At 34.5% G+C, this 20,110-nt stretch overlaps 4 protein-coding genes across 5 annotated transcripts; 2 read left to right on the top strand and 2 right to left on the bottom strand.

Moving 5' to 3' along the window:
* Positions 1 to 154: 154 nt before the first annotated feature.
* MAP65-5 (microtubule-associated protein 65-5) lies at positions 155 to 5,426 on the bottom strand. The gene is made up of 11 exons (XM_012213338.4): positions 5,165 to 5,426; positions 4,575 to 4,778; positions 4,236 to 4,481; positions 3,930 to 4,145; positions 3,491 to 3,646; positions 3,231 to 3,390; positions 2,521 to 2,672; positions 1,916 to 2,003; positions 956 to 1,029; positions 796 to 870; positions 155 to 602 (listed from the first exon to the last, which is right to left on the bottom strand). Exons 1-11 carry the CDS (start codon positions 5,234 to 5,236, stop codon positions 345 to 347), a joined length of 1,701 nt encoding a protein of 566 aa, XP_012068728.1. The 5' UTR covers positions 5,237 to 5,426; the 3' UTR covers positions 155 to 344.
* A 2,918-nt stretch (positions 5,427 to 8,344) lies between these two features.
* Positions 8,345 to 12,836, top strand: LOC105631272 (uncharacterized). 2 transcript variants are annotated; one of them, XM_012213342.3, is made up of 7 exons: positions 8,345 to 8,709; positions 9,115 to 9,314; positions 9,457 to 10,098; positions 10,669 to 10,816; positions 11,461 to 11,634; positions 12,031 to 12,131; positions 12,323 to 12,836. In XM_012213342.3, exons 1-7 carry the CDS (start codon positions 8,421 to 8,423, stop codon positions 12,398 to 12,400), a joined length of 1,632 nt encoding a protein of 543 aa, XP_012068732.1. In that variant the 5' UTR covers positions 8,345 to 8,420; the 3' UTR covers positions 12,401 to 12,836. The 2 variants fall into 2 exon arrangements, with proteins under 2 accessions (XP_012068732.1, XP_012068729.1); XM_012213339.3 differs by having other exon boundaries at positions 11,962 to 12,131.
* A 394-nt stretch (positions 12,837 to 13,230) lies between these two features.
* CYSB (cystatin B) lies at positions 13,231 to 14,733 on the top strand. Its single transcript, XM_012213343.4, has 4 exons — positions 13,231 to 13,487; positions 13,582 to 13,822; positions 13,955 to 14,100; positions 14,419 to 14,733. The coding sequence occupies exons 1-4, from the start codon at positions 13,281 to 13,283 to the stop codon at positions 14,551 to 14,553; spliced, it is 729 nt and encodes a 242-aa protein (XP_012068733.1). The 5' UTR covers positions 13,231 to 13,280; the 3' UTR covers positions 14,554 to 14,733.
* A 294-nt stretch (positions 14,734 to 15,027) lies between these two features.
* LOC105631274 (uncharacterized) lies at positions 15,028 to 19,831 on the bottom strand. Its single transcript, XM_012213344.3, has 6 exons — positions 19,550 to 19,831; positions 18,012 to 18,084; positions 17,829 to 17,922; positions 16,587 to 16,706; positions 16,395 to 16,452; positions 15,028 to 16,004 (listed from the first exon to the last, which is right to left on the bottom strand). Exons 1-6 carry the CDS (start codon positions 19,580 to 19,582, stop codon positions 15,432 to 15,434), a joined length of 951 nt encoding a protein of 316 aa, XP_012068734.1. The 5' UTR covers positions 19,583 to 19,831; the 3' UTR covers positions 15,028 to 15,431.
* Positions 19,832 to 20,110: the final 279 nt, after the last annotated feature.

Here is a 20,110-nt window from a genome sequence, read left to right as displayed (position 1 = left end):
CCTATAATTCATTTTTAGACAAGACTATTGGGCATTTCATATGGCCAAGGATATAACAGGTCATGCAAATCTTGTACTGATTTGTGCAATTTCGTATCAGACTATTAGGCCTATATTGATTTAATTAATCGGAATTTGGACCAACGAGTAAGAGTTGGCTACTGAACCCATTGGGCTTGTATTTTCTCGTTTGGAATAACACTTGAGCTAAATTTTGTTTTGGGCTAATCCATGTAAATTGCTATCAAAAAAATTTTTCCAAAAAGGAAAGAAAGCAGAAGTGCGTCAAGCATCCTAAAAATGAAGAATGATTTACATTAACTTCTAAAGCACATGAGCAGAGACTAGCTACCTCTAGAGGCTGAATCATCCTTTGGAAGAGCGACATAGTTCACAGGTGTTGCATTATGCATCCTGCTTTCTCTGCGTTCCTTCCCAGAAGAGAACGCATGACGGCCAGGAGTGGCCACACGACGGGCCAGAGGTGATCCGGCTATGGTGTTAGCACTGGTGCTTTGCCCCAGAGGCTTCTTTACTGTTGGTCTTGAACCATAAATTGCCTCTTGCTCAGCAGCAAATTGTTCTTGCTGACGTTTTTGCTCCTGTAAACATGTTTTTTACCAAAAAAAAAAAAAAAAAAAAAAAAAAAAAAAAAAGAGTGAGAGAGAGAGAATAATGTAACTTCATTTTCAATCTGATAATTGATGTAAATTATTTTGTATGCCAACTCATGATTGTAACAGATAAAGTAGTACTAGTATGCAATCAAAAGCTCAAAAATATTTATAATCATACTCGAGAACGTCGCTTCTCTTCTTCTCTTTCCTGCCTCAGCACAGTATATTCGTCCAAAGTTTTCAAGATAGGAGCCTGAATGTTGAAAACAATTTTAGGGGATGCAAATAACTAAACTTTACAGTAAACAACAAAGAAAACTTAAAAGCTCATAAATCACCTTTTCATATAAGAAGGTGATTCCTTTCTCCAACTCCCACGCTTTCACTTTTGCAGTCAAATTTTCCACAATAGCTAAAACAACAATGATTTTCAAAGTTATAAAGGGCCAACTCGATTCTCAAATAAACCAAACTTTAACTCATCTTCTTAACAAATTAAATCAATTGCCAAAATTCTGCTAACAAAGTTTGGAAGCAGAATAAAAAATGACTCATCTCCCTAGCAGACGAAATATAATTCAAGATAACACAACATTACTGCATCTGACCATCCACATCACTGAGAACTGATAACATAGCCACCTCCACAATTGATGATATTTCATTATGCTGTTATCAAAAGTTATACCAAGTTTCTTTGTTAAAAAAGAGAGAGTTCATAAAAGGGGTAAATAGTCAGCTTCCTCAACTTTGCATATGGTTTCTGTGGGCTTCCAGAGAAACTTGCTTTGGAAATGAAATGTTTTTGAAGCTTTAAAAATGTTCACATGTTCTGTTTCCATTTTGTTTACCGAAGCTTGGGTCACTGTTTAACAAATCTAACACAATTTAAGACTCATGTAACTTAGGAAAACAAGTATGGAATTCTATATTTGGAGCTGAACCTTCCATTTTCAGTAGTACACCGCAGACTATCTCAAGCTTCACATAACGCTGCTTGAGTATCAGTCTCAAACAAAAAGGGTTTTACATTACTCTTCTATGAAGCTCCAGCTTGTCTTATAATCTAATTTACTCGAAATACAAATATAACTTTTGCAGCCTCTTATCCAATTCAGCCAAAATTTTTGAATTTATGCAATTTCAAATTTTGCGTGTTATTTAATCAATTAGAAGATAAGCAGGATATCTGAAGAACTCAAGACCTTGTCACCATATCTGACATTAACCTAGTAGGGACTGTCAAGTTTGCAAGAATAGAAAATAGGGGAAACAACAGATGATAATTGCAAGCTCACATGGTATTTTGCTGACCAGAACCCGTGCCTTTTCTGCACGTTTCAGATTTTTGTGTGCTCCTCTTCCTGCACTATATCGATTTTCATCCTGGCAATTCAACAAAAGGAACTTAGGTGAAAGATCAGTGACTTTTAACTAACAGCAAATGTGATGGTTCTGAATTTCTTGGATGGTTACGAATAACACAATCAAATAAGAGTTGCGATTATTATTGAAATACAATTGTAATCTTGTGGATTTATTCTAGCGTTGAGTAACTAAATAATCATGAGTGCTATCTCTATGCAAGAGGAAAAGGCGTCCAAATGCAATGCAGTATATTATACAATACCAAATGAAATAATCACAATACTGAATACCTAAATGAAGGCTAAATTGGAAAAAGTTATTAATGGTCCATATTATTCCTAAAATGTATAAAACATCCATACATAGAAGTAGTTGTCTCGTTGGCAGTTAGATATTTTCAAATTAATTTATATATAGGTTATGATAATACAAGTGCCTGGTAACCAGAAACAGAAAATGTCAACCAGATGAACTTAATTGATGGTCAATAAATATCTAAACAAGCATTATTAATTTTAGTTTGTCCAGTACTGACCTTTTCATATTCATCAAGCCACTTTTCTTCTTCAGATGCACATTTCCATTTCTCTACCTTGTCCAAAATATCCTTCCGGCTTAAAGCTTGCTCTTTTGCTTTTCTGATCTGATCATCCATGCTTAAAAGCAGATCAGACAGATCAACGTTACCTGTGAAACCACAAGTTATGTTCTAAAAAACATTAGTAACAAATAATGTGACACGAAAGAAAATGTAAGAGGAATAAGCCATGCATGTATAAAATAAGCCCACGCCAGGCTCCCTTGATCACAAATCCAGCCATTTTTGCTGACTTTGTTAGCTTAAAGTTAATGGCAAACAAATAATGGCAGAGATGGATGCAAATAAAGTTATCAAAAAATTAATAATAATTCAAAGAAGCTATGGAACATAAATAATAAATGCAGTGAGAAGCAAGAACTAATAAAAAGAAAGTACTAAAAGATCCAAGATAGCAACACCCAACTAATGTTCTCAATATAATCAAGAAAAAAACATGCAGCGTTGGATCACGATATGTTCAGAGAATAATTGCATAAACGCCGCCGGGGGGGGGGGGGGTGTGGCGCGCTCTGAAAAACTTGAATAGACTAGTTGAAGCTCCAACACCAACAGCTAGCATGTAAGCCCGATAAATAAGTATCAAGTGCAACAACAATAATCAATTAGATAGGCAAAAAAAATCAGAGACAAGTTTAGGAGGAAACCAGATTCTATGAGACTAATGAGGATTTGCCTTGCTGCATCACTATCTACATCCATATGAACTCCTTTGTAGATTTCTTCCAGCTCATTTTGCCTCTTTAAAACTAATTCTCTCAACTTACTGGCTTTGAGAACATTCAATCGCTCTACTTCAACCTCAATCTAACAATAATATACAATTAAAACACTGATAAAACATTCACTAAATGTTATAGAATTACTGAACATAGGAAAGTCTAGGAAAGGGAGAGAGTTGCAGTACCTGCTCAATAACTTCAAGAGCAAGGCACCCATGTCTTGAGACCTCATCTACTGTGGAAGATATTAAGATCCTAACATGGTCCCATTTTCTTTGTTCGTCATTAGGTGTGTCCATGAGATTCCATAGCTCTAGCAGTGTGCGCCCAAGATCTTGAAGCTAAAATAAGACAAATCATGAAAACAGAAAAGAAAAAACAAAAACACAATGAAGTACTTTAACACAAACTTCTGTGAAAGCATAGGAGATTAGTGGTACTTCATTACTGATTGCAATTTGTCTGTCGCTATCATGTTATGGATATATTGATGTGTGTTTTAACTTCAATTATTTAAGGAGCACTCTGTCATTAGCCAAACTAGTAGAATTGAAACTGATGGTGATGAACAATTGACTCCAAATTTTAAAGTGAAATAGAATATTTGTTTCATTTTACTGTCACCTTTCGCAGCCTTTGTTGCTTCTCCTGCTTTAGTGACTGTATTACAGCTGTTAATCTAGCAATCGTGTCATTGCTAATGCTCTTGGATTGACCATTTGCAGAAGCAGTCAGGCCAGGATGAACATCATTAACAATCTTAAAGAAATCAATTGACATTACAGCTGATAGGTCATGGATCATGCTAATGTTGCTGTTAACCTTCCGTAATCGCAAGCTCTGAAAATTAAATAATAAACAGCATGAAATAAAAATGAAATGAAAGTTCTATTGTTACTGCAAATTCATAACAGAAGTATCCGAAGAAACCTTTTCACTCTGAAGATCCTTCAGGTGTGACTTAACCTCTCCCAATCTCTTCACAGTTAAATCTTGTTCATCAACTTGTGGCTCAATCGACTTTATAGAATCAACAGTGCTTGCTATTTCTGCACAAATCACATCAATCTGCAACTGTGTCTCATAAAATTCTTTCATTCTACCATCCTTCTTCAATCTCAAATCTTCTAGTACTGGTTTTAGAGCAGATATTTGCTGCTTTAGAGTACCATTCCCCTTCTCACAGTAGAAAAAACAATCATAAGCACCAACCTTACCGCATTATTTCATTTAAAGATGGGAATAATAAGCAAAATAGAACCCACAAACCCGTGAAAAGGAAGCATTTTCTCCAAGTGCAGAAATAAGTTTAGCAATTTCAGCTTCAGCACTGGCCAATGATTGAAGCAAATCAGCTTTGTACATTCTAGTCATTTCAACCTTTCTTCGGTATATATCAAGACACTCTTGCTCAAGTTCCAAGAGCATTTTGTCTCTTTCACCGTCAGTCTCCCCAATTTCATCCCAAATTTGCTGGATTAAGTACATAATATAAACTCTCAAGTCTCAAATCATAAAATTAGCTGTTATCCTTGCAGTAATTAACAAACACTTAATGACTGAAACAATGGAAAATAAAAATCCTCAGTTGCTACATAAAATCAAAACCTGAAACTTAAAATCTAAAGCTCTATCCAATTCAAACAGTATAATTATTCAGTCATCAAAATTAAAGTTAAGCCCTCTGATTGAACACAGTTATTCAGTTACTTAATAACCAATGAATCTGGAAATGCAGAAAAAATGAGAAAGGGAGAGGGATGGATACAAAATCACAAGCACTCGTAATCATAGTTGACTGTAGTAATCCAATCAGAGTGCAGTAACTGAACGGGGTAAGTAAAAAGAGATAAGAGAACCTGCAATTCATGAAGGAGAGAACCGCAAGTAGTGCGAGAAGGAGAGACCGCAGAGAAGAAGGTCGTCATCATCAGAAAAACTCAAAACCCTAAACAAGCCGAAATCATACAGAGAGGAGGCAAGAGAGAGGCGTTACGACTGACGAGCGTTTTCTTTTCTTCTATTCTTTGTTCAGCAGTAGCATTTGGAGTGAGGATCCCGAAAATTTAATTTCCGTATTTGAGAGCGCGTGCAGAATCCCCTTTTGAAAAGTGAGGTACTGATTTTTGGGTTGGTGTTTTAGCGCCAAAACCGATTACTATTTCTTTTTATGATTTCTTTCCGTATAAAATATTATTCAGGCAAAAATTCAAATTGATCCCTGAATTTTATATATGTTTTTCATTTGAGGACTCTTATTTCAATTGAAGTCAATTCACTCCCTTAATTTTAAATTTTGTCAATTGGGGTCATGATTTAACAAAGTATATTAGAGCTGTTAATCGGTTTACTTCAGAAAAAAAAAAAAAAAAGAATAGATCATGAGCATGATTTCCATTTCTATTTTTCTCAAATTTAATCTCCTTTTGGTTTCTTTTTTAATTTGAATTATTGGATTTTTCTATTTAGGGATTAAATGGTAAAAAACTAAGAAATAGATTAAGTATATATTAAAAATTATGTAGTTCTTTAAGGATATTATAAGTATTTTAAAAGGTTTTGTTGAGATATTTTGAAATTTTGTTTAACAGTAACATGAAGAATTACAAATAAACATATAAATCAGACATAAAACTTTACTGACAATAGAGTTTGCATCTTCCTATGAAATAAAAAAATTCATATCATATTGAATAATGAAATTAAAACTAAAAAAAAATATAATATTAGATTTTTTTCTGATTGGAGTTGATATTGACAAACGATATAAATCTTCGTGGCAAGAACTAATTCGTTAATTGATTTGGACGTTAAAATAGTAACTCATCTAGATCTTCTAAAACTTGATTGTTTTTCTAATAATTTGCAATATATGACGAATATAGATGAGTTTTCGTCGCTATGTGTAAATAGCATCAACGGAAGAACATGCCGCACTACCAGGTTTCATCAATCGAAGATTCACACCTGCAAATCAAGATCCAAAATTTCCAACCAAGTAAAATCAGATATCATAATTTTATTTAATAATAAACACTCACAAGAAGGGACTGCCCTCATAAAGAAGGAACAAGAAAAACTCCAAATATGAAAACAACCAACTATAACAAAACAAAAAGAAAGATCTATTATAAAGAAAACAAATATGAGTTTATTGAAAGAAAAGAAGATTAAAAAAAAAAAAAAAAAAAAAAAAAGAGAGATGAAAGGGAAGAGGCAATAAAAAGTAGAAAGTAGGGGCTATCGCTGATAAACAATGACAGCTTCAAACTAAAACTAGGGTTAGATACTGTGCATCAATATCTAAATCAGTATCTAAATGGATATTGTTATAAAGACAAAATAATAATGAAACAAATCAATAATTGTATGAAAATTGACGAGGAGTATTATTGCTATTCATCAAAGGATAAAACCAAATTGAAACAATTGAATCTAGTTAACTTTTAGATTATTTTTTAAAATAATAAAAATAAAAAATAAAAATATTTTATTCAAATTAAAAAAGGAATTAATAAAGTAAAAATCAAATTAAAATCAATCTAACAACTAACAAATATTTGTTTTATAGTACAAAAAGTTTTTTTTTTTTTTTTTATGAACGTACACTTAATAAACTAGTTTGTATTTTAATAAACTAAATTCGATTTTAAAAAATTAATTCAAAAAAGCTAATTAAAATCGATGGTTAAGAGCTTATCAAATTAAGGAGAAGAGAAAAATTTACAAAAAATTAGTCTGCGATTAGCGATTTAAATCCATAATCTAATGGAGTTTCAATATTAATATTTTCAAATATTCATATTCGTTTTATTATCCATGTTGCATTGAAAATAGAATGGATGGTAGAATGGCTTGAAATGGAGCGGAATTTTATTTAAAAAGAAGAAAAAAAAAAGATATAACAAAAAAAAGAAAAATGAAATTATGTTTAAAATTCAATGTGATTCCGCCTGTCTCTGGGAGGTTGTATCTGGACAGTCGACAGATACCGACGAGTTGGATAAGACCAGCGTACTGGGGATTGGCGGTTGGCGCTTCCCTATGCCTTTCAACGGTACCACAAACCCACGTGGCCGCCTCGAACACTATAATCCTTTGTTTATTTTTGTTTTACGGATGTGGACAAACAACAAGCGCAAGTACAGGGTTGGAAAAAAATCTTAGACGGCGCTACAGAAAAATATTTGCAAGAATATTAAAATTTGCAAGAAAATTTTATCGATGGGTGAAAATATATTTAAATTATTTATTAATTGAAAAATAAAATTTGTATTTTATTATCATCAATTATTGTGATATTAATTTTTAAATTTTATTAGTTTTATCTTAATATTAATATCATTTTATGTATTATCGATATTATTATTTATTCACTAAGTTTATTTCGTGTGAATGCATAAAATATTTCAATATTTAAAGTCAACTATTGGCTTTATATATTCAACTTTTTACCTTATACCTATTCATATAAATTGAATTAGTTTTATTTTTTTACATATTTTAATAAACTATTATTTTTTATAAAGTTATTATTAATATTGTTATAGTTGATTATTTCGTAATAAAAATTAAATTTTAAAAAATTACTGTCAGTTTCTTTTTGTAATTTCAAATTTATAGACAGTTCCATTCAAATTTTATATAGATAAAATGGAAGTAAAATATATTTTATTTAATTGTTAATTATTTTATAATTTTTTATTTTATTTTGAATATAAAAATTAAAATATCGATCACAATATTTAATAAATAATAAATAATTTTCAATTAAATAGAGAGCATTTAAAATTTACTGGCTACGGCTCGGTTAGTAAAAGTTGGGCATATGAAAAAAAAAGCTCTTGATTCGATTTTCAACGAATACATTTACAGCAAAGGATGAAGAGTTTTATTATAATTAAGTCTCGAACTAAATTAATTAGTTACTAATAATAGATCCAGGCATGGAAGGTTAAAAAGAAAAAGAGTTTCCAAATATCATGTGCTCCATGCATATATATATATATATATATATATATATATATATATATATATACAAACAAGAACCATCTACAGTCTCTCAAAAGTCAATGTTCATCTTCTCCGTTGGTCTCCATCTCCGTGAGGAAGAAAATGAGTTCTCCATGTAAATTACCAAACAAACTCATGTCGTTTCTCTTTTCATCATCCAAATCTGGGTACAGTAGTTGCGATTCAGAGGAAAGCTCTCGATTACTAAAAGACTATGCAACATGGGAATTCAACGCTTTCCTATGGATTTCTCTAGTAACTATTACCGCTCTTTCGCTCGAGAAGGTTTTCAAATTGTTCAGATTATGGGCTAAAGCTAGGAGAATTGCTGGTCCTCCTAGTAGTTCGTTCTTCGGCCATAAGAACTTCGGTTCCCGCGACAATTTCATCGGTTAGTTATCCATCATCGATGCATTTGCTTTTGATTTTGATTCTATGTTTTAGTTATGTGGAAAATGAAGGATGAAGTTTAATTGTTTAGGATTTAAGTTGGAAGGGACTTGAGAGTAAAAAGAAGTCAATTGGAATTCTAATTGCACACTTTTGAAATTGATTTGATTTAGAATCTGAAAATACTATGTTTCTGCTATTTTACATCGCGAAAGACTGTTAAAAGGAAATAGGAAAAAGATGATGAGAGAAAAAGAAGTCAGTTAGGTAGTACAGATGTTTGTAGATGTTTTTCTTTGGTGGAATAGCTTGATAGTGTTTGCGTATGTATTATTTCGATTGTTGAAACATTGGGTAAGATAACGTGTTTGGAGAATTATATTCACTCATCCTATTTGGCGTTCAGACCTTTTGTCGAAGCTGCACAGTAAATATGGTTCAGTTTTCAAGTTGTGGTTAGGGCCTACTCAGCTTCTGGTATCCATAAAAGATCCAGAACTTATCAAAGATATGCTTTTAAAGGCTGAGGACAAATTGCCTTTTTCTGGGAAGGCTTTTCGTTTAGCCTTTGGACGATCAAACCTCTTTTTTTGCTCCTATGACCAGGTATAAATTTTTCCTTTTTATGCCCTCTCACACTGCTTTGGTGTCACTAGCTGCACAAATGTTCATCAAATTGAATGCCCCTGCAATATTTTCGTTGCTTATCCTTCTTTTTTTTTTTTTTTTTTTTTTTTTTTATGTGCAGGCACAAAAAAGAAGAGAATCATTGGCATCTCAATTGAATGAAAAATTGCGTGGAAGAGCTGATATAATTTCTAAAGATGTTATAAATTGTATCATGGAAAGATTGGATGAGATTTTGGGCAAAGGAAGTGTTGATTGTAAATTGGTTTCTCAACATATGGCTTTTACCATTTTGGGGACCACACTCTTTGGGGATACATTCCTGGCGTGGTCAAAGGCAACGTTTTATGAGGAACTTCTAATGATGATTGCAAAAGATGCTTCCTTCTGGGCCTCATATAGAGTTACTCCCTTCTGGAGACATGGATTTTGGACTTACCAGTATTTGTGCACAAAGTTGAAATATTTAACTCAAGATATCATCCAGCAGTGCAGAAAAAATTGCAAACTATTTCACCATGTAGACCACAGCTCCAATGATGAAACCATGAAATATGGACTGAAAAGTGCATCTAGTATGTCACCTTTTGGCATTGTCATGCCGTATAAATTTTTCTCGAGGGAGGTTGATGGCCATCTTATTGCAAAAGAAGAGCCATATGGGAATGTTACGGGGATGATGTTTCATGGATGCATAACCACAGCAAGTTTGATAGCTAATATATTGGAAAGGCTTGTTGCTGATCCAGAGATACAGGATAAGGTAGGGGCTTTCTTTTCATTTGACTCTGAACATTTCCTTTGTTGCTGTGTTAGAACTTTGACCTTTTGCCATTATTTCTTGAATCTTTCCTAAATTCAGCCTATATAGCATTCTCAATTTTTGGCATAAGGCTGGCATAAATGATGTTTAAGTGTTGTTATATTTTTCCTTAGCATCATTACATTTCCGTACTACACTGTATTGGGTGGCAAACCCTGCTTCATGCATTTTGGTAGCTGCTCTATGGTTTACTGGTAAGTCATATTGCTATGATGAAACTGATGATTTTATTTAACCAGTTTGTGATTTATTTAAAACATGATTGAATTTTGTGTTTAAGTTATTTCCACTGTATGTTGGCCTTCCTTGGGCATTATTATATAATCAGTTGACACTGATGTAAGTGGCATTATGTTGGAGCTTTAAATACATCTCCAACCCCCCCCCCCCCCCTCCTCTTCTTTTCTTTCCAGGTCATATGACGGTGCAGTGATCAATTATTCAAATGCCAATCTTGCCATTAACAGTCTATGTTGCAATTTACTTAAATATTTGTATTTGCATGTACAGATATACTCAGAGATCGTTATGGCAAGGCAAGGATCCGCAAAAGATGATCAAAATGTTGGTAAAATGCTCTTGTTATTGGCAACTATTTATGAATCAGCCCGCCTTCTGCCACCAGGTCCTCTGCTACAGAGATGTTCTCTGAAAGATGGTTAGACACTGACTATTTATTTCCAAGGGCTAGTTTGGCATGCCAGGATATTTGTCTTTTTTTTTTTTTTAAATTATCTGCAGAGGATGCATGGAGATCACCTTGGATATTTAGTTTACTTAAAGAGTTCTCATACACATTCCACTTGTTTTCACCTTATCAACATTGTAGCTTATTTCCGTTATCACAATTAGCTGATCTGTTTTGGACCTATGTGTTCATGAATTTTGGAAATTCTTTTCAAAGTTCTGCTTATTTTTCATGCATGTGGACATAATGAGGGGTGAATGGAGAAAGAGTGTGGCAGGGGAGGAATTCATATGGGTGCTGGTTCAGTGGTTGGGTTGATTATCACTCAACTTTGTTATGTCTGTATTTCTTTTCTCTCTCTCTCTCTCTCTCTCTCTCTCTCTCTCTCTTTTGTTTAGGATTTAACTCTTTTGTTATATGTTTCCAGTTAGAGCAACCAAGTTACACTTTAGATTTATGTTACTAGATTTCCTTTCAAGTTTCAAAAGATCATCTTAGATTTATCAATCGCCTATGATTAATGTTACTGCTTGTTTTTCATAATTGCTAATTCTGCTCTACCACTTCTCTTTATAGAGTTACTGATCCATTCTCCTCTTCTTTTTTGCTGCAAGATTTGAAGCTCAAAAATGGTGTTATTATACCAGCCGGAGCAGTACTGGTCGTGCCTGTACATTTGCTGCAGATGGATGATGCTAATTGGGGCAGTGATGCTAGCAAATTTAATCCATATCGGTTTTTGTCAAAAGTTGGGGAGGTTTCTGATTCAGTGCATTTGCCATTTACAGGTTCTTTCCTGCCTCTTTCCAGTATGTTTTTCCCTTGATATAAATACAAGTTACTGGCAACTCGATCAAGTGCTTAATTCTATTTCCCAAGATATGCAGCTATAATTTTAACCCCCAAAATATCCTTTAATGTTGTTACCTCACTAATAACTTTTGTTTCCTTCACATTTTATTGTCGTGCCTTTTAGTTAAGTTCATATTATTCACTTCCTTGTGTCTAGTATGCATTGTAGCAATTTCAGGAATGTGTAATCAATGCATTTGTTTAACTTCAATTTTACTGAAAAAGCTTCAAAATTAACCAATCTGTGGTAATGATATTCTCAGAAGTTGCTGAAAATGCTGTTGACCACACTGAAAACAAATTCATTTTGAATGATCCAAATGAAAATGCAGCTTTTCTTCCCTTTGGTTCCGGTATACGTGCATGTGTGGGTCAGGAGTTTGTGATCCACGGAGTTGCCACTTTGTTTGTTTCCTTGCTTGAACGCTATGAGGTTTGTCTACTATGCTGCTTTTCTTTTCCGTCTTATATATATATATATATATATATATATATATATATATATATATATATATATATATATATATATATATATATATATATTTGCTTTGGTTTGAAATTGTAATGTGACACGCACAGAATGTTTGGATTCTTGACTGTTCTTTCTGTGGTACAAAATGACAGGTAAAGCGTCAATCAACCCCGGGAAATGACCCAAAATCAAGTAATTCAGAGATAGTCTTTGTGAGGAGAAGCAGTTGAAGGAATACAGAAATATGAAGTTTCCTATGTGTGAACAAGTGTTTTTGTTGTTCATCAAATAGTTGTTGTATAAACACACATCTTTTTCCTTTTCACCTCTTTCTTCAAAATTGATGGGGAGTCCTTGCCTTTTTGCTCATTAGCCTGCGGAGGGGAAAGATGTGGCACGAGTGTGTTTTGTGTCTCGTGTCTGTTCTCTTCCTGTTTTTAGAATAGCTCTAGTGCTGTCTCAGATACCTTGATAATTGGTTTGGTTTTGAAGCGCTATAAGCCTATATGTGCTGCTGAGCCTCGCTGGTTTTCTTCCCCATCGTTGAAGTTGATATAGTTTTCCCTTATAGTTCTTTTGAACTTTCTTTTTTTTTCTCTCCAAGAGGGAGTTTATGTCATTTGTGTGTAACCTCTTGTTCATTTAATGAAATGTTGTATTCTATGATCTCTGAGACTTTTTATTACTGTAATCATACTCTATATTCTCATCTTGAAAGGTAATAATTTACTGAATGAAAGGATAACGAGAATATTTTTCATTAAAAATATCTTTTAATTAAATTATTGTGATATTCTTAAAATTAAGCCCTCGTTGTACATCTGCCTGGCGCGAAAAATATTTAACTCTAGCCCATGCTATTTCATTATTTCTATTTCTTCCTCCGCGTCTCTGATCTCTATTAAAGTACCAAATGGACCCCACAGCCATCCACCGTAAGCTTACTCACTAAGCAAAATTTATTCCACCGGTGCGCATCTCAAGGCCATTGATCAACACGTGTTTACACGTGTCAAAATCCTGCGCCTCCATCGACAAAGAAATAGCAATGGCAGCATCCGAAAGAGTCAGTGAAGGAAAGGAAAGGGTCAACTCGAAATCTATAAAGTCATGAGATCTCGCACCTTAACACCATTATCATCTACTCTTCTGCTTTTTATTGTAATACTCTTTTCTCTGTCTTCTTTTGTGATCGGAGAGTCAGGTTTTTGCGGCGACAAAATGGCCAGACTCGGTGGAGTTCGCGAAGTAAGCGCCAACAGCGTCGAGATCGACGGTCTGGCTCGTTTCGCCGTCGAAGAACACAACAAGAAAGAGGTATGGAATTGTTTATTTGTTCTTTTTTTCGATAAATATGGTTAATTATTGAAGGATTTAGCTTAAATTTGGTCATGGTTTTTGTTTTATGAAGAATGCGTTGTTGGAGTTTGCGAGAGTGGTGAAGGCGAAAGAGCAAGTGGTGGCTGGGACTCTGCATCACCTCACTATCGAAGCGATTGAGGCTGGAAAGAAAAAGCTTTATGAAGCGAAGATTTGGGTCAAGCCTTGGCTAAACTTCAAAGAATTACAGGAGTTCAAGCATGCTGGGGATGTTGATGGACCTGATGGTGGTGCTTCATCCTTCACCTCTTCAGATCTTGGTGTCAAAAGAGGTTAAACACTTCGTTTAAGCTTTTTTTTATTTTTATTTCTTTGCTATTCAATTGATTACGAGGCAAGTGGAAGGCATAACCCTGTATTAGCTTTTGTATCAAGATACTGACTCGATTAATTTTGTAAAACAGATGGGCATGGGCCTGGATGGAGAGAAGTGCCAGCACATGATCCTGCAGTGCAAGATGCTGCAAATCATGCTGTGAAGACCATTCAGCAGAGGTCCAATTCATTGTTCCCTTATGAGCTTCAAGAGATTGTTCATGCGAAGGCTGAGGTATAATCTGTTTGCTTAATTTGTTTCTTTCTTTGGGTTAGAACTTAGAACGAGTCCTAATATTACTTGGGAGTTGAAGTTTCTTTCTTTCTTTCTATAGCCCCTTCTTACTGGAATTGGAGTTTCAACATGTTTTTTCTGATATTACTGTGTTTGAACATGAATTGCTTTCTACAGAGTATCGTTTTCCTGCTACATAGAAACTACTACCTTGGATTTGGTCTTATGAGAGTCAACATTAAGATTAGAAAGACCATCTTTTTAATGATCTGTGAGCTCTTCTTCATGAGCTAATAAGTGTTCATAAATGGTGAACAGGTAGTGGATGATTTTGCAAAGTTTGATATGCTCCTTAAGGTGAAGAGGGGAAGCAATGAAGAGAAGTACAAGGTTGAGGTGCACAAAAACAATGAAGGCAACTTCCTTCTCAATCAGATGGAGGCACACGTCTAACTCCTTGATATACTGAAATGATAATATCTATATGCGTGGATTGTTAATGCTTTATCTGGTTTAATTTCTGTAATTATTAATATTTCTAAAGCTTGTTCCTTTTGATTACAGTTTACAGAAATACAGTTTGTCTGTACTTTTGTCATATAATGGTATTTTAGCATCTTAGTTTAAGGGTAATTATATGTTTTTATTTTAAAAAAATTAGCCAAATCACAATTTAAACTCGTTGCAGATTAAACATAAGCAAACGATCTTTCTGTTTAGAAAGAACAAAGACTTGGATCAAATCAAACACACCAACTCCTTAATAGCCCCAGCCCCAGCAATTGGAGAGCATAAAGCAAACCATAAAACACAAGGAGCGAACCCAATCAAATTAAATAATACCCTGGAATGCTGTCCTTCTCACTATCTGCAATTTAAAATAATAAGCAGTAGTCTTGAAAGTTGCTGATCATTCATTCATAAGGATGCTAATGAAATGAGGTTGCACTAAAATTGAAAAAGAAATCATACACGACAATCTTAAACAGCAACTTCTACTGCCAGGGCTGCTGTGTTCATCCTACATTAGATATTAAAAACACACATACTAATTTTTCTGAGATTTTCAGCAAATTTACTACTGGAAAGGGTTGTTAGGATATAGCACTGACATTTAGGAGATTGCATGACAGAAGATTGATAAAGAGAGACAAAAGGAAGAGATCATTTCATTCCATTCTTTCTCAGAAAGGATGTCACAAAAGACGCGTTCATTCCTAATATGCTATGTTCTGCACTTCACCTTCTGCTGCTTTCTCCCCTTGTCTTCACACCCTTTTAATCAGAACTGAACCACTAACTGTTTACTAGAAGCCCTCACTACTGGTCAATTAGCCTTCTTCATCGTAATCTTCCTCCTCTTCATCTAATCTTGTGCCAAGTTGTGCAAGCTGAAGAGGATCAAAGGGCATCTTGTCCATTTCAGAGAGTGACCAACCTGGATATTCTTCGCGGTTAGTGTCAGTAGCAGGCACGGCTGCTGAGCTATCTATCACTGCTGCTCCTGCTGTTGCGGTTGCTGTTGATGTTGACGGTGATGTTGCTGATGCTGATGCTGATGCTGATGCTGCTGCTGCTGCTGCTGCTGCTGATGCTGCTGCTGTAGCCTTACTGTCCTCATTCTCAATAACATCAGCATTCAGATCGAAGTTTCTTTCTGATGCATTGGCACCATCACTGGCTACCGCATCTTCCATCAACAACTCCTTTGATTCTGATCCATTATCCACCGCAATACCAGGATTTGAGTTAACTTTTATGCTCTGTTGAAGAGCTGTGCTGGGCTCAGATTCAATCTCACGATGAGAAGACTCTCGTTCAACATTTCGACTGCCTCGCCCGCGGCCCCTTCCTCGGCCACGGCCTCTCCCTCTGCCACTACTGCCAGCATGGCTCGTTTCATGCTGTATCATTTGACATGTTAACAAATTTTTTTAATATATAACTCCATCTCAAGAAGACTAACAAATGCACCAAATTTAAAATGCTGAAAAGTGAAGACCCCAGCCTTCACACTTGACATGCTTTCTCACACTTTGAAACACTACTATGCGTGATGCAGTTCAAAAGGATAACAAAGGCACTTGGGTTAACAACTACCCCTTAAATATGAAAATTGGAACAAACGTAAAACAATAAACTGATTCTTGAAAAAGGTTAAAAGAGAAAGATTGAAGTAACAAGCTCATAAGCTGAGATCTGCAAAATAAGGCCTACGAGCTCTCAGTGTATAGATAACATCAATTTAAAATCAACACATGCCGGTTTCTGGTATATTTTGGAGGGTTTCTTACCATCCTGCTTCTCTTTGACTCTTCATCGCTATCATTGCATTCATCCCCAATGGGTTTCCTGGCACAAGATCAATGAACAAGCTTAATTTGCTACATCCACAATGGAAGGAGAAGAGATTGAAAAGAAGAGAGGAAAAGGAGGAGGAGGGGAGTCAATTAAGGAAAAAAAGAAGACACAATTTGTATAACTACCTCTTTTGCAGGGGTCTATGATCCGCAGAGTGATCAGAATGACCGTGACCATAGTCAGGAACCCTGCTGACAATATCTCTCAAGAAATCAAACACATTGTAGCTCTGTACACAATGTTTTCTGCACATAAGAAAAGCAATGTGATTAGATCAAATTCATAAATTGTAAAATCAAACATCGCCTACTAAGAAATGCAGCAACAGGAATAGCGAATCATGTTTCCACTACTTTCCTTTTGAGAGGATAAAGAAACTCTATGCAATTCAATTATTTAAGGTAAAACACTATGCAATTATTAGATATTAATGAAAATCCGAAAAAGAGAGAAGAAAGGCCCTTAACAATCAGTGATAGCAAGTCTTTCAGTTGGAAGGGGAAAAGGCAACAGAAGGACCGACATTTTCATACTCCTTTCTTTCATCTCTCCATTTCTATGTGAACTTTGTTGCAAACTCTTCTATTTCTCTTGAAATAATACATTAAAAGGCAAGAAGGGAGACTTCCATGACTTGATCCCTCATTGATCATGCCTTCCATCCATGACAAGGGCCCATCAACTAAGTTCATAAACAGTATTACCAGCCTCAAAAATTTGGTCTTAAACTTGTTTTCATTCCAGGAATGAAATTCACAATGAAGTATGGAGAAATTGACATATTAAAGTGCATAATACCAAACTAGTCACCTAAATATTGGCCATACCATTTTCGATAACTAGGTTACTATGAAACTATATTAGAATAACCATATGAAAGGTTCCTCCATTAAGATCAGTAGAAACTGATTAAATCATCACTATGTCACATAACCCAATTGCAATTAGTGGTAATCATACATCATATGCTCACACCAAAATATAACACTTCTCATCAACCAGGAAGCACCATCCAAAAACCTTCTTCCACATTTCACAGAAATTACAGTTCATTTATTTCACTTGTTTGAAGAAATTTTTTTACCAGTTTAACTTCTATTCATAATATACATATATTTTGAATAAAATTGTCGATCTCTTAAATTTGATCAACATCCAAACAACAAAAGGAATTATTTATTTGCTCTATTTTTTGTTTCTTCATGCATCAGGTGGCATTTTCTATAATTATCGACTCAAAATGGCTTAGGAAGCTTAAAAGAAAACAAATCCATATGACAAACGGAACATTCAGTCATTGAGAAGCTAGCAACACACCAATTAGCAAGACAGCAGAATTCTACTGAATTTAGGATTTTCTCACTTACAAATGCAATGCACTCATAGTTTTTGCTCCTCGTTGAAGAGTGATTTCATATGTACGATCACAAAGATCTTGTAGAAACAATTCCAATGCTTTAGCTGCAATGATATATAAGAACATCATAAGCAACCAAATGAGATATAGTTAATATCTGAAGGCTAAAGCATGGGTCATCACGCCTACTCACAAACTAAAACAGGCACTGCTAGCGCTATCTTCCCAACATCTTCATCAGCTTGCATTATCTTCTTTATTCGAGCCTGTCAAATTAATATTTTCCATCAGATAACAATGTACATTAAGGAAACCTGACCTTCAGCAATATTTAAGAAAATCATGCCCATTAGAAGGCAAGTATTTTAGTTGAAATAGTTATTTTAGTCAAATTTCCAAGCATGAAAACATCAAGTATGGCAGAAGTCAACTGCTAATTTCCTGTGATCAATAATTGGTGTAGTAAGTTTCTAGATTCCACCAAACAACTCAAATCCTGAAGTCATAAAATAATATAAGACACTTATATAAATGCCTTTGAGGTCTGTAACCAAATTAATGCAATAGACTCTTCTAAGCTTTCATCCTGTGTCAAAATTGGCATTTATTGGAAGACAGTCTACTGAGGGCTGGTTGATTGCGTATTGGCATTATATGCTTGTATGCAATGTTTCAAGAAGGGAGGATAATTAGTCCCACAATGCCAGAGGCACTTATAGGAGACGTCTTACAGGAATGTTTCCATTAACACCAATACCATCAATATACTGAGGCCCATAAATGAAATAAGGGTATGAAATAGATTAAGTACTCTTGAAGATAGTCAAAACATATAAGCAAGAACCAGATCCTGATCCCACATCCCAGCTCCAGTATTGAAAATAACATAATCAATCTGACCCATGCTTGTCAAGAAAAGTAAAAAGAGAGTGAAATGGTAGGACCAGCCATTTTTAATAGTAAGAAGTAAATACTTCGAACAGAAAAATCTAGTTAAAGAAAAAAAAGGTTAAACCAAGCACTATAGAACTCCCACTCACTAGCTCTCTATCACAGGCATGTAAAATAACCTATCCCAGAAGCAAAGCAAATCATAGCACTAATAGATTCACATGAAAAGCCTTAAAAACAATCAATCGAATTGTGACTCCAGTACTAAACATAGCCTAGGAAAGAAAGCAGCTGCAGAATATGAACACATAACATAAATAGAACACAAATCACAAATAGCCCCAAAGATGAGCAGCCATCAACTGATTTCAGTACCAAACCACTTAAAAACAAGAAAAGAACAGCAAAAGCACAACAAACATACGCAACCAAGCCCATATATCAGCATACCAATTCCATAATTGGCATAATTTATCAACCAGCAATCAACAAGCCTTCCATACCAATTACCCATCAGCTGTTTTCCGTGTATATCACAATTCGAACCAGAGCCAACAACAAATTAAAAAACAATCTGATCCAGATCGTATACCCACATAAATTCCTCAATTTTGAAATACCCACCTCCTAATTCTGACTCTAATCAAGGGCCCATCAATTCAAAGGTTTTAAAATAACTTAAACCCCAAAAATCAAAACCAAAAGGATTTAAATTGACCAAACCCCTCAATAAGTCAATCAATCGATCGGTCAAACGCTTTGATTTCCTCAGATACCAAACACCGAAAACCCAAATCAAGACGGAGAAAACTAGAGAGAGAGAGAGAGAGAGAGACTTACAGCTGGGAAACGGGTGTCGAGCTTCTTCCTCATGGCTTGTCAGATTTGGAGCATTTAAATTAAAAAAAATGTATAAGAAATAAATAATTACAAAAGCTGAAGCAGAAAGCGAAAACAGCCAAAAAGAAGATCGAAATGATATTTTTTCAAATCATAATCATTTCTTCATAATTGAATTTGGATATCGCACGAAAAATCTACAAGCTATCCCTCTTCAGATCCATAAACTTGTTAAAAAAACAGGCTCTCGTTTCCACGGAATATCCGTCCGTACAGGTTTGACAAACACAAAAAAATGAGAAAATTGAGAATTAAATATTTATTGATAAAGTTACATGCTCCTCATTTGAAGTATACAACAGTCAATGAGAGTAGCACACGTATTGAACTTTGTGATCGCTAATTTTTCTGATACAGTTACTGTGGTTTGGTTTTTTTATTTAAAATAAAAGTATTTCTATTAATTTAAAATAATTTCATATTTATATTTTTTTTTCCCTAAAAAATTGTAACTAATTTTCTCTGTAAAATATTAAAAGATTTGGTGTTGGAATAGTTACA

This window comes from Jatropha curcas, chromosome 1, assembly GCF_041381405.1.
Source record: "Jatropha curcas cultivar XTBG-Jc1 chromosome 1, XTBG_Jcur_1.0, whole genome shotgun sequence".
Taxonomy (NCBI): domain Eukaryota; kingdom Viridiplantae; phylum Streptophyta; class Magnoliopsida; order Malpighiales; family Euphorbiaceae; genus Jatropha; species Jatropha curcas.
This window is presented reverse-complemented; position numbering and strand designations above follow the sequence as displayed.

Coding starts and splice junctions, on each gene's coding strand:
- MAP65-5 (XM_012213338.4), bottom strand. CDS start 5,236: ATGATGACGACCTTCTTCTCTGCGGTCTCTCCTTCTCGCACTACTTGC. Junction 4,779..5,164: donor CTCTCCTTCATGAATTGCAG/GTTCTCTTATCT, acceptor TACTTAATCCAG/CAAATTTGGGATGAAATTGG. Junction 2,673..3,230: donor CATTAGTCTCATAGAATCTG/GTTTCCTCCTAA, acceptor GTGGTTTCACAG/GTAACGTTGATCTGTCTGAT.
- CYSB (XM_012213343.4), top strand. CDS start 13,281: ATGAGATCTCGCACCTTAACACCATTATCATCTACTCTTCTGCTTTTT. Junction 13,488..13,581: donor AAGAACACAACAAGAAAGAG/GTATGGAATTGT, acceptor TGTTTTATGAAG/AATGCGTTGTTGGAGTTTGC. Junction 13,823..13,954: donor AGATCTTGGTGTCAAAAGAG/GTTAAACACTTC, acceptor TTTGTAAAACAG/ATGGGCATGGGCCTGGATGG.
- LOC105631272 (XM_012213339.3), top strand. CDS start 8,421: ATGAGTTCTCCATGTAAATTACCAAACAAACTCATGTCGTTTCTCTTT. Junction 8,710..9,114: donor TTCCCGCGACAATTTCATCG/GTTAGTTATCCA, acceptor TTTGGCGTTCAG/ACCTTTTGTCGAAGCTGCAC. Junction 10,817..11,460: donor GAGATGTTCTCTGAAAGATG/GTTAGACACTGA, acceptor TTTTGCTGCAAG/ATTTGAAGCTCAAAAATGGT.
- LOC105631274 (XM_012213344.3), bottom strand. CDS start 19,582: ATGAGGAAGAAGCTCGACACCCGTTTCCCAGCT. Junction 18,085..19,549: donor TCGACACCCGTTTCCCAGCT/GTAAGTCTCTCT, acceptor TTAATTTGACAG/GCTCGAATAAAGAAGATAAT. Junction 16,453..16,586: donor CATAGACCCCTGCAAAAGAG/GTAGTTATACAA, acceptor ATCTTGTGCCAG/GAAACCCATTGGGGATGAAT.